The following is a 13,890-nucleotide window of genomic DNA, read 5'->3' on the forward strand; positions in this document are numbered from 1 at the left end:
TTACTTGCCACTCCCATATAGCTATAGCTATAGCTCCCGTATTTAAACTACTGACCTGACAAGAAGCTCAATAAACTTACATTCATCTGATAAGAACAGCGAGATAGGAATGTGATGATATGCATTGAAAGATGGTACTAATTCAGTTTTTGAGCAAACATGTTTACTGAACCTGTTTCCATTTTCCACATGCATGAATGAATATATGACCTGTGTGCATGTGAAAAATAGTTAAACTTTTAGCTGAAATAATCGCATTGTTAGGCCTAGAGAAGATGACGCCTAGGAGGGATCTAATTATGTCTTCTAATACTTAAAAGGTAGCTATGGAGAAGAGAGATGTACTCCTCACAAGGATGTGTCGTGACACAACAAGAGGGCACAAGTTATTTCAGGGAAAATTGTGTGTGTAGGTAACAAAGAAAATGTTTGTTGTGAGGACCATTGAACGTTAGAATTGGTTTCCTAGAGAAGTGGTGAAATTCGCCCTGATGGAAATACCCAAAACTTGGCTTGACTTAGGCCTGGATACCTTAATCTAAGACCTTGCTGACCAGGTAATCTCCAGAAGTCCCTGCCATCCTTTTCTGTGTTTGTCATCTTTTAAAATAAAGCCTGAGGGACTAGCACTTAATTGACTTTCCTGCTATTTTTTTCTATTAGTTTTACAGACTTGTTTTAAATCTACTTTAAAATCATAAATTGGTTTTGCTTGTGCCTTGAAAAACATATAATTGGAGTGCCTGTGTTGTTATGAATTGAACATCTGCCTTTTTCACAGGATAATTAAAAATAGGGTAGATAGCAGAAGCATGAATACCATCACTTGTTTGCAGCTGTTTGATACCTCTAAATATTTTTGAAAATACTGATTCAAATGGTACGCGTAACATTTTGTTGGTACGCTGAAGTACATTAGTAGCCAAATATTCCAGGCTTGTAATGAATGATAATGTCTTAGTGTTTCTATATTGTATTTAGTCATTTGGCAAAACTTGCAGGTAGCCTGTTAGTTGAAATATACTGCGTGCTCTTGTTTTTAATAACATAGTCATATTTTAGGGATCTATTATTTTGGTTTTTGTTTATGAATTTTGCTGTCAAAAGTAATTGTTCTATTTTTTCAATGAAATACTACATATACGTAAGTGAGGTATATGATGTAAATGATGTTTGATGTATTAAAATGTCTTTTCTCTCCTTCAATTTCAGTTCTCCTTGCAAACAGACATGACCAGAAGGCAGCTGGAGTATGAGGCAAGACAAATCAGAGCTGCAATGGAAGAACAACTGGGAACTTGTCAGGACATGGAGAAACGAGCACAGGTATAGTTCTTTCTTTATGAGAGAATGAAAGAAGTTTTCCTGTGATTTTATTAAATTATTGGTAGTTGTGTCTTTAAAATGTGTGTGAACAAAGTGATACCACACTGTATTTAGTTAGCCTTTTAAATACAAAAATAGGAACCAGAACTTAAAAAATAGCTACTCAACAAGCAACACCCTCTTCTGCCTGTTTGGAAGAAGACTTGTGAGTTAGACAGAAGTAGACTTATATTTTCTTCAGAAAAAAAATTATGATGATTTGCTTTTAATTTATTATTTTAGCTTCACACAAGCATGTTATTCAGCTACTTTGTTTTGCTTCTATAGTGCTGTGATTTTTGTGTTTTTTAAGGTTAGAATAAAATCCATCTAGGATTTGGTAAGTTTCCTTAACCAGAAACCTAAAATGAGCATGTGATGTATAAGTAAAATGCAATTCACATGTATGCCTGTAAGTTGTTTGCTCTGACCAAGGGTTGTTTTGCATTCATGATGAATACATGTACAATTCTGTATGCACATCATGTTACACACATTTGGAAGTATAACTCTGAATGTAATCGTATGGAACCTGTAAACAGAATAATCAGTTGCTCACTAATTATAAAAACTATTCTCCCACAGTAGTGGAGTGACAATTTGAAATATTTATTACCGTTTATTTCCACAGATGTTAAATAATCAGTCTGGTAAAACATCAGTCAGTATTTTCTGAAATTCGTTCCTAGACATACAGAAGCAGCAGTAATCAAATGGCATGGTTTATCAAAATAAAAGCAGTATTATGACAAAGCAATATCAACACAAAGTACTGAGACAATATATGGAGCTTAGACCCCTTTTTCTTTTATAATATTGACTCATGTTTGACTTCTTACTATGAATGTCTAGTAAGATACGCAGTAATATGAACATTCTCTTGAAATGTTTTGCCTTCTGCTTATCGTCTTCACTGAAGTACCGATAAATATCCTCAGATACTTTATTTTATGCTGACATAAGAAAAAAGTGTAATTTGTCCTCATTCTGTGATATAATACAGACTTCAGGCTCATTTCAGATTCATTGTTGAAGAAATCAGTTTGGTTGCTTCTAGTTCTTTGACCATGTACTTCTGTTTTTGCGTGTTGATCTTTAGATTGTAAACCCTATGTGCCAAGAAATGTGGTTGCTTTCTGGGGGGGCTTGTACAGTGTTTGGTATAAAGCACACCCATGGTTGATGGAGCTCCTCACGTCCCCCGTAATGCAGATAATCAATCAACAGAAAGAAGAAAGGTCTGATGTTTAAATCTCTTGACTAAAATTTGGGAGATAAAGATTCAATTCTTATCCCAGTGATGTTAGACAAATCATGTGATCTTTAAGGTTTTTTTCATCTGCAGAAAAATATTTCCCCATGTTTAGATGGGTATGTACGCATATTCAGATTCTCTTGATGCCCTTTATAGAATAAATTGCTTTATACACAGAAATTCAATTTGGGGGAAATTCAAGTCATTCTTAGAGAATGGACATGTTCTGTTAGTCATATATCACTTCACTAATGTACAGCTATTTATAGTAATACATTTTTATTATCTTTATAGTACTAAGAATTCACTGTGAGGGAGCGAAGGGGAGTGAATTATATTTGTCTCATGTTCTACTAAAGCTTGTGTGTGCTGCTTTCGAATTTATTGGTCTTATTTCTGACACTTTGCACAATTCAAATCAAGTTTTTAGTTTGCTGTTTATAGCTTTGAATCTCTACTAAATGTTGATACACATGATATTCTTCCCACAGCTTATGATGCATGTTCCATGAATTCATTCCGATTTGCCATTATATTCTGTATTTCTAAGATTTCTAGATTACATCATGTGTCTATTCCATGTGTATATTTTGGTAAAAATGCCTTTTTTTAAAGTTCACCTTATTTCCGTTTTCTAGGCTATAAAGATGTTAAATAAGGTTGGTTATAATGCTGATCCTTGTCCACTAAATGAACAAAGCCTTTTCTTTTTTAGTATAACATTGAAGATGTTATTCAGGTAAAAACATGAGGATTGTATTTATCTATAATACAAAAAATAATAATAATAATTCAGTTTTCTGTTCATATCCTGATGTTACTGGGCTATTTATTCCCTGCCCACTTTTAAAGTCAAATCAAGCCTTAGTTATTATCAAGCTCACACAGGGATCTTCTACTTTATTAATTTACTGTTTCTGTATAGAATCACAGTGCATCCTATGCTTCACAGTACAGCTTATTTGAAGTATATTTATCCTGTAAAGTTTTTCTCAGTATTCAATTTACAAAGCACAGAATGATTGCAGTGGGAAATGAATAGTGATATCTTTATAAAAGACTCGCATTGATTCAGAAATGTGTATAGAATCCCAGACGAACCAAAGTAGTAGTACGTAGCTTTCTTTATTCTTGTCTTGTAAACTCTTAGAGATTTGTAGAAGCAGAAAATACCCAGAGGCTGTGCATAGGCAAAAGTCACAAATCATCGTAAAAACTGAATATGATGGAAGTCATTCAGGACTTTATACTTCTAACACACTCAGTCAATATACATCTCTCTCTCATATTTCTGTATGGCAAGTAGAGTTCTAACATTGGACACGTAAGAGAAATAATTTGCTAAAAATCTGGACAGAATGTTAATTTCAGAAATGGGAAAATTGTTAGAGTATACTGAGACTTTTTTCTATGCCTGACTGTGCACTGTGTGACAACCTGTTATTATATCCAAGTTATTGTCAGATTTATTAGAAACCCAACTCCCCACTGTTTTCGATGTTTGCAGTCATGCCTGTGTTTTATTGTGAAGAACATTTGAATTAAATATGAATTAAGTAGTTCTGTTAGTAGAAGCTGTTGTAATAGTCACATGTATTTGAAATGAACTCTTCATATTGTCATTATATGCAATAAATAAAAGGAGTTTTTGAACAAAAACAAGCGTGAAAATGTACTCATTTCAGGTGAGGGTGGCAAGAATTCAACAAATAGAGAAGGATATTCTTCGTATTCGACAGCTCCTGCAATCCCAAGCAGCTGAAGCAGAGGTTAGTGAGCGTTTACTTGCTTTTTTTGATTGTGGTATATATCTAATTAAAAAGTCAAATAATTTCAGTAAGCTCGTAGGCAGGATTATTTGCATCAACTAGTGATGTCACAGTTAATGAACTAGTCGATATACGTAGGCTTTTACTTGTTCTCTTACCAGTTAACTGATGGTGAAAATACTTGAATTACTCTTTGTTATTATTGAACTTAAGTCACTAATGATAAGTCAGTTAAAAGTTCAACCAGCAAGTTCGGTTAAAAGGTAAAAGTGCAATGTATTATGAAGGCTGTGTCTTGGTTTCAGCAAATAACAATCAGTTGTACATGCCTTACCAAATAAAATTTCTAATAAGCAGCTTCATGGTTTGCTTATCCCATGAGAGACAGAAGAAAAAAACTGATGAATACAGCCTCAGTCGGACTTCTTAAAAGGCATATTTTTAGCATATAAGTATTGGATTCTATATTAAGAAGTACAAAATAATATTTCCTGTAAATGACAAAGTCCATAGTAGTAATTACCATTAGCAAAAACAGCTTTCACAGTGGAAATTCGCTTAAAAGTTCAACTCAATTTCTTTTACTGGTGAATTAACTATAAATTTTATCTTAGATGTGAATATTTTAGGTTTTATCTTCACTCAAAATAACTCCAGTGAGAGTGCAGAACAACATTTGAATTCTTAACGGATGTATATTTTTCCATTTCTAAAAATAATGTTTTCATAATTTCAGGATCCGGGGGAAAATCTGGTATTACAAGTGAAGCTGACAGAAGTGTGTATAATTAAAACTACCTGGTCTTTTTATACCTTAGCCAATCCAGGTGCTTATGCACATTGATGAGATACCCCCCCAAGCCTTTTCTTCTCCAGAGCTGTATCTCATGTGATTATTCCAAGCAGATATCTGAAGAGGTTTAACTGTACTTTCCTGCAGTGCAGGACAGTTTCTGTTCTGTTTTTTTACCTTCTTCCTCCTCTTGGGATTGTGAATTCCACTGTCTCATGGTGACTGCAGCCAAGGCTGCCTTTGACTTTCATGTCTTCAGAAATTCTTCCTTGTTTATTCCTTGAATATTAGGTCCAGCAGGGCAGCTTTCCTGTTTGCTCTTTGTTTGCCTGTGTCAGGAAGCTGTCATCACATTGTTAGATCCTGATGTACAGCCCTTCCAGCAGATGTCAGGGTGGTTAAAGTCCCCTGTGAAAGCCAGGCCCTGTACACACGATGCTTCCTCCAGTTGTTTGGAAAAGATCACATCTATTTCTTCTTCCTGGTTAAAGAGGTCTATATCAGATAACCACTACAGCAGCACCCATGTTGATCTCCAGCTAATCTTCACCCATAAGCTCTTGACTGACCGCTACCCATGGAGGCACAACTCCAAGCACTGCAGCTGTTCTCCTCACCATCCCAGCCTGTGCTTCCTACAAGGTCTTTACCCCCAAGTCACAGCCATCCAGTCATGTCAGCTCTCCCACTACATCTCCATGAATCCAAGGAGGCCATAGCCCTACAATAGCACGCAGACCTTTTAACTCCTGCTCTTTGTTTCCCACGCAGCATGCATGAGTGTAGAGGCATTTCAGAGAGGTGCCCAAGTGTGCCAACTCCCCCTGTACGGGCTTAAGAGCTTTCCCCCTATGGTTGTTCTGTATGCCTGTCCACAAAGGGATTCCACTTCCTTTATCCTGTGGGCTGCCCTTGTGTTCTCATCAGTCAGGGCCCCTTGGCTTGCCTACCCTGTCTGCAGCTTCCTTACTTGTTCTTTGAGGGATCACTCCATCCCTTGTTGTTTCTGGTTTAAAGCTCTGTCTGGCAGATTGGCCAGCCTGTGGTACTTCTGCCTCATTTGATCAGATGGAGTATGTCCCCAGAACATTTCTCTCTTACTCTGGTTTAACAAAAAAAGGCACAGTATTTTAGCCTCACCGGAGGTCAAGCACTCAAACAGCAACGAGATGGAACTACCTAATTAGAGAAGTTTTTTGTCTTAGTTTTCTTTCCGCTCCGTTTTTCAAATTACTTGGCTGCTGAATACATATTAATTCTTCCGCTTTTTCAAAATTTTGTTATGGTGTCTTACCCCTAAAGTATCTGGTTGGCTGGTTGTACTATTGCATGTTTTAGGGGAGAGTTACCTGGATGCTGGTGGTAAAGGAGGCAGTCACTACACAGGTATTATTACTTCAGTGTGTTTTTAGTCATTTGACAGATGGCCAGTCCTACTGAACAGCATCTGAATCTATCTGAAATTGCCTGGTGGCAAGAAGGAGGATATTATCAGTGAAATTTCAAAGTCCGTGTAACTGAAAAGTGTAAACATGAGGCATTTATTATATTTATATTGTGCCTGATATGATACCCAACTTGAATGTGCTCCTTATGTTTATAAAGATATATTGTTAATAATAAATGCCATAGATTTATCTGCTGATATGGTTGGCTGGTGTGGTTATACCAATCATTATGGAATCTAAGAGCAATATATGCTGTAGAAAACAACCAAATATAATAATATACCATAAAGAGTAGTTTTATGAAATAAATCAGCAGAGAAATCTTTAGCTCACATTTTAGCTCATTTGTAAGGCTTTGCAAATTGCTAGCTCTTGTAAATGCTGTTAGAGAGAGTTGAAGTAATTTACTTGTAAGTACCTCCCAGTTTCGTAAGAATTCTCATGTATCAATAAAATATTTTTAAAAACCTTCATAGCGAAGTTTGAAATCCTCTATAGAGTTAGACCCCTTTGGAGATAGAATGTTTTGCTGTCAGATACAAATTTGAAATTGCATTTAAAAGAAAAAGGCAATTTCTTGTCAAGTACTTAATATGGGGTTTTCGATTTGTTACAGTGGCACAGGCCTATCTGTAATTTGAAATGTGAATATTCCATTGTGCAATGTTGCTGTAGATAAAATGTAAAGGGTTTATTACATACAGAGATTAATGCTTTGCGAACTTTAAACTGTTTAAACTGTGATAGGTAGGCATCCTCTGAAAGATTTAACTCACTGAATTTTTTTTCCTTATGACTCAATGGAAGCAAAACTGTTTCAGTCTTCTGGCTTGTTTTTGTTTCTTGCGTTGTTCTCTGTCTTACATTCTTACTTACACCTCTATGCATATAATCGTTGTACTTCCTATGAAGCTATGGCATACGTTATGCTCTCTAGAAAATGAGAGTGTAAAGGTACAGAAAATAAGAGGGTAGTTGAATATAGTGAAAAAAAAATCTGTATGGAAAATTATTTAGTCCTAATAAATACACAAGAGACTTTTTCAACAATTCATGTTTACAAGATATTAAGTACAATTATTTGTAGTTTGTTGTCTTAGCAAAAATGTAAATGTACTTTTCTATTAGTAAATATGGCAAAATTACTTGTCAAGTGATAGTTGTTGACTTAGAAGCATTTAGAGCATAGTGACAAGATGGAGCACCTCTGTCTTTCTCTCACAGGCACATGCAGTACATGCAGTCTTTCAGTATTTTGCTACAAAAGCAAACAAGCATACTTGGTAACTTCAAATTTTAGAGTTACTTTTGTAGTGTGATGCCAGAATTCAGAAGTGACAGACCTTCAAGCCCTATGGATGACTGATGAGACAATATAACGTGTGTTTATTCATGTATGTTGTGAGTGCACACTAATGTTTAAAATAACTGTTGCTTTTTTAACTGTTTAAAAGGTTGCTTTAGTAACTGTTAAGAATGGCCTTATAATTGTGAATGAATTTGGATGTAATGTTGACTTCTTTTTGTAGTGGCAGAGAGCTTTTTGGGGGAAATGGAAGCCATCTCTTTCATAAATAGCATGTGGAAAATAAAATTGATAATGAATGGGAAGAGAGGAACAGAGAATGCTGAGGAGAGTTCTGCTTTTGGCGTCAGGGAATGAAGTATCTCCCTGTTTGTGCGTTAGTTACATGAACACTATTTAATAAATATGCCACCATCATCATTCCTAAAAAATGTGCCCCAAATCCAGAACTATTTTTTGATGGATAACATTATCCCCTAGTAATTCATGAGCCTTGCTGAAGAACCGTTCCGCTTTTCACCTTTAGGCACATTAAATACTAATTTCTTCATGAGATTGAAAATTGTTATCTGATGGCTGGAAAATTCTGTTCTTAGTTACAGTGGATGCTTAGATCTAGATTTTATGTCAAATTCATCATTAGACTTTATTCAAGACTGAAAATACTGTGAGAGAGGGAGAGTCATTATACTGTATTCATACTGATCTTGATTGAGTCCCCACTCTTGTACTGGGAACCAAAATGTCTTCAGTCATGATATGAGCATCCATAGCAATAGAATCTCATACACAGACAGAGATGGTGAGTTTTTAAATTACAATTCAGTTTTAAAAGAACAGTAACGCTGTCTCCAGAAACGTTTTCTGAGTTTTGCCTTGTGAGTTAAAAGGCAAATGTGATGCTCATTTTCTATAACTGAGCATATCATGTTAAGAAAAATGTTACCAATCATTAATGTCGCATTTTTTGTTATTTGTGTAATGCTAATGTTCTTTGACATATTTTCTTCCATTAGCCTATATATATATGATTTATTTTTAATGTCTATCCCAAAATTATTGCCAAACATGTAGTTAGTGTTTTTTGAAACTGTTCAACACTAAACATTTTCTGGGTTTGAGGCTCTAATGTCTTTATATGAACAAAATAAAAGTGTATAATGGGGATAATGTATGAGTTTCATCACCATATACCTAAAGAAGGTAACTTTTTTCAGGTGACCGAAAAAGTTTCAGTATGTGCACATTGAAGAAGAGTATGTTTCTCCTGAAAGTAAAAGAGAATAAAAGAGAAATTTCCATAAAGCTAGATGGGGTAGACTGTGCTATCATAAGCTGTACTGCTCAGAAACATCGTAGGGCCCCATGGAAACTGAATTGAATATAGCAGCTGTTAACAAATAATTTAACAAATGAAAAGAATATAAGTGTATGGTAGTAGCCTCTAGGTCTAAAAAATGAGGCTTGCCATCAAAAGTAATTTGCCAGGAGCTGAATTCAGTGATCCTTGTGTGTCCCTTCCAACTCAGGATATTCTGTCATTCTGTGACTCTGTAAGAATAATCGTGCTTTTGAGGTAGGACAATACCTTTTCAACTCCAGACTTCAAACCATTTCCAAGGGCGGGTTTTTGTATTGTTCTGAAAGGCTGGAACATTTTAAGCATAATAGTGGATGATGCTGGATATTCACGTACTTCATAACTGCTCGGTTATTCTGTTTGCTTTTTTAAGGAACTGTATTTAAAGGCCTGATTTTGGTGTTGATCTCCTGATCTCTCTCAGTGGTGGGGACACTGGTTTAATTTCCATGTACGTGTGCAGAAAAATGTGTCTCCTTAAGAAACTGAAACAAGCATCTATGTCAGGTTGCTGTATTGGTTTAATTTATTTTGGTTGTATATGATCAGGTTGATATAGCATCAAGGATATAGCAATTTTATTTGCATCAAACCAGTTATTCCTATGCTGTTTGTCTTTAAAATTCAGAACGATCCTTACTATATAGGTGGCTTTCTTTTCACCTAGAATTTGTTTGTCTGTGATTGTGAAGCTTAATTTAACTGTGCTAGCCCTAGTCCCCAGCAAATGCACGGATCACGTGATAGTGCAGGGAAGACAGTTGTTTGCTCCAATTCTGTTACATTTCTGATAGCGACGTGAGCACAGCTGGTGGAAAATGGTGTTCCAGTGTCTCACAGCAAATCCTTTGTCTTGCAGGGCTATAATCCTCAGAGGACATGCTTCACTTTCATCCTGCAGTTTTCCTAAGACACTTAGCTGTTTATTATTGAGACTAAGTGTTGCGAAATACAAAGTACTGTTCAACGGCTTTGTGAAGATGCAGCATTGATATATTCACAGTCTAGAGAGCTTTGAATGGTTGCATACTTCATTTCTGAATATAATTTCATAAACTCTTATATTAACAGAGAGCACCTCAAAGCAAGCATGATGCAGGTTCCCATGATACTGAGAGGCAGAGTGAAGGTCAAGGAGCAGCAGAAATCAGTATGCCAACTAGCAGTACTGGTCAGGTAAATTGATTATTTTTGTTTGATGTTATATATTTTTTCATTTGGTGATGTTATACGTAAATAATGTGGATGTAGTAGTAGTGGAAATGTATAGTGCTTATTTATTGATATATACCTTACAGTGTTTGTGTGCCTGCTCATTTTAAAAAGATTTGGTTTTCTTCATTCCATCTAGAAATCACTAATAACTTGTATTCGTTAGAAGGAAATCTTTTTATAAGATGAAGTATAAGCATTCTATAATGCAGGGAGTGGTTTTCTTTTGTTTAAATAATTAATGACCTTGATACTAAGATGGATATAACAAAAATGACTAGAGAAAATACTGTTTTATCATAGGTGAACTGTAATATTAGCAGCATGATTTAGTTAAGAGAAATGGCTCAAAATTTTACTTTACAAATTATCAGTGAAATGTCAGTGATTTTAAAGAGAAGATTCAAATGGCAGGTTTATCATTAGTGTTTCTTTAATATGATATCAGATAAAGCTTTGAAACAGCATTATCAATGAGATAATCTGGAAGTGTGCTAAATATTTTTTTAAATGCTTCTAAACAGTTGGTTGTTGTTGTTCCTTATATTAGTGAAATACATTAGTGGGTTTACATTTTGAGTGTTACATTAAATTCTTTGTCTTTTTAAAAAATACTTATCAAACCTTCAATGGCTAAAAATATTTTGATTTATTTACCGTGCCCTAATGTTCAATCACTTCATGATCTCCAACTGTAGCTGAGACATTCCCATTAGTAATGTGTATTCCTGAAGTTCACACTACAAATCTAATAGTTGAATTCATACGCAAAATATTTCTGCTACTTTGGGGAAATAGAATTATTTTAATCCTCTTGAAAGTATCATGGACAAGAAGATTTATCAGAAAGAATATAAATTGTGGTTTGTTTAGAATATTTCATTTGATTAAACATTAAGCACAGCTCATGATTTTGCTTTTGAAATATATTTGATCACCATTTAGAATTAAGTTCTATCAGCCATATCTGAGCAATTGCATGAGGCTTTGACTCTAATTCTTATGACAGCTTTATTGTGTGGGAAAAAAATAGTTCAGCACTGCTTTGAGGCTGAAAGCATAAAGTGTTTGAATAATTGATGTATTGTAGCTGTATCATCTGTCTTCATTGTATGCATCAGGAGTTATTTTGGAGAACAGATATTTTACAGGGAAGGAAGAAAGAAGGGATTGTTGTGTCCTGGCAGACTTACTCAAGTGGAGGATTCATTCTTTCTTCATTTGAGGTCTTATGTTTGGGATTTTAGCGATTTGAATTTTGCCTCATAAAAATCTTTAAAATGTGCATATTATTTCCTCCTGTAGGCTGATAGATCCAGGGCTCTGAATCTGTGTTCTAGAGACATCTGGGGATTATTTACTTGCAGTGCAAGTCCAATGAGAAAAAGCTTAATGGATTGGGCATAACATTTATTTGTGACAAACCAGCTGAATACACTTTGTTTCTTTTAGCAGTCACTATTAAGTGGAGTGCAAGAAGTTTTAATGAAATAATCTGGGTCTAATTGTTTTTGTAGCCCCATCTACTAACATTAATGAATGTTAATTGAAATGCTGCCAGTTGAAGCTGAGATTTTTCAGGATTCAGTTTTGTCCTTTTCATCTTTCAGCTATGTTCTCTTCCATTATGCTCACTGTCCTGGCACTGAAGAGAAGTTTTTGCATTCCTTTGTTTTGCAAGATTTGTAAAGGAATTCAGTTAGGTTGTCTACTTCATTAAGAAAATCTGACACAAAATAGGGAAAATGACCTGACTGACAGGGAAGGTAACAAGCATAGTAAAACAAACAATGAGTGAATAACAGTGAGCTATAACAAGAGAAAACAAGATGAAGTAGACAAATAGGAGACGGTTTAAAATGAGAAAGTCCTACACAAGAATGGTCCAAGTAATATTTGTCATTTTTTCACTTTCTCAGATGAATGGCTACACATTTCTTAGGCTAATTCTTTCAAATCAGTCTTTAGGAGTCACTAAAGAAAAGGTTGTTACATTTCTTTTGGGCCTCCTGGCATCCTGCAAGTAGCAAGGCCACGTGATGGCTCCGAATGAAATAGTTATGGGAACAAAAATAAGTACAGTTTGGGAGAAACAATAGGAAAAGTGCAATATTTCTGTCTGTACTGTGGTGAACTTTAACATGTAGTACTCCAAACTTTCATCTTTTTTACTGTATTGGATAAGATGATTGTAGTGAATTTAGCAGTGGAGAATTTTTGCATGTACATTATGTTGAATCTGTAATCCTCTGAATGTAGTCTGAGGTCAAAATGATATGAAGGGATTGGTCAGTGTAAAAATATTGGGGTCCTTTCCCGTATTCACAGCACCACAGATTATTGAAGTGAGCAATTCAAAAAGTACAATATAGTTTTAATGTTAAGCTTAAAGATTTTGAATTTTCCTCATATTCAATAGAGAACATAGGGGCTTATTTACACTGGAAATATATATTGGAATAAATTAATATGACTTTAAATCATTCTAGTTACAACTTTTTAGCATCCTGTGCTAGCACTTATTCTGGAATATGTATGAATGTTCTGGATTCAAATGGAGAGTGAAATGAGTATAATAATGTTTTTAAATGTTCCAATACAACTAGGTTTTTTTTTCTGTTTAAACAAACTCTACATGGAGCTATTTCCAACTTTTATTTATACTCACTTTCAATTTCAAATTTAAAATATTGAACTGTGTGAATAGCAAATACTCTGAGAGGAATACTTGTCTCCTTTCTTAATGGTGCACCTTGAAAAACAACAAATTATTTCAAAGTGTCTTTCAAACAGTTTTCTTCAGTGTTCTATGTTTTCATTGGGAAAAAAAATGATACCACTGGTCCAGATAGCTTGACAATATTATTTTGTTAATTAAGCTAATAATTTCATGAACACATTTTAGCTTTTCGGCAGGATCAGCACAGGATTGTTGATTACCTCAGTAAAGCAGTGTTTTGATACTAAAAGTGAGTGAGCAGTTACAGTTTCTATTGCTGATTTCCACTGAGGTATTCAGGTATTCTCAACTAGGTGTGCAGACACCCCCTTTGAAATTTTTGCCCTGATTGCATAGTCAGTATGCTGCTAGCTACTTTTAATTTTATAATTGAATCTAATTTTAAATCAGGATATTACAAGTCATTAGATTAAAAGAACTGCCTTTAAAATAACGTTATTTTGTCCGTAACATTTTAAATGTCACTGATACAGTCCATTAATATTTGATTTTTCGTAGGAATTATGTGGCTTCTGTGATTCCCTCACAGTTAGTGTTTAAAAACAGTTAGAATATGAAGTAATTTTTCAGCTTCTGGAGTTTATTTTTTGTTTGGGCTGTGATGTTGAGAGAACAAACATGATTCCAGATAAATATGTATCA

At 34.8% G+C, this 13,890-nt stretch overlaps 1 protein-coding gene across 4 annotated transcripts in view; it reads left to right on the forward strand.

Annotated features, from left to right (window-relative positions):
• Positions 1-13,890, forward strand: part of APC (APC regulator of WNT signaling pathway) — a 90,626-nt gene that overhangs the window by 58,703 nt on the left and 18,033 nt on the right. For all 4 annotated transcript variants that reach the window (XM_083818929.1, XM_083818927.1, XM_083818928.1 and 1 more), the window contains exons 6-8: positions 1,213-1,326; positions 4,306-4,389; positions 10,368-10,472. In XM_083818929.1, the coding sequence (XP_083675055.1) occupies positions 1,213-1,326; positions 4,306-4,389; positions 10,368-10,472 (303 nt within the window). The remainder of the gene's footprint in view (positions 1-1,212; positions 1,327-4,305; positions 4,390-10,367; positions 10,473-13,890) is intronic.

This window comes from Anser anser, assembly GCF_964211835.1.
Source record: "Anser anser genome assembly, chromosome: Z".
NCBI lineage: Eukaryota > Metazoa > Chordata > Aves > Anseriformes > Anatidae > Anser > Anser anser.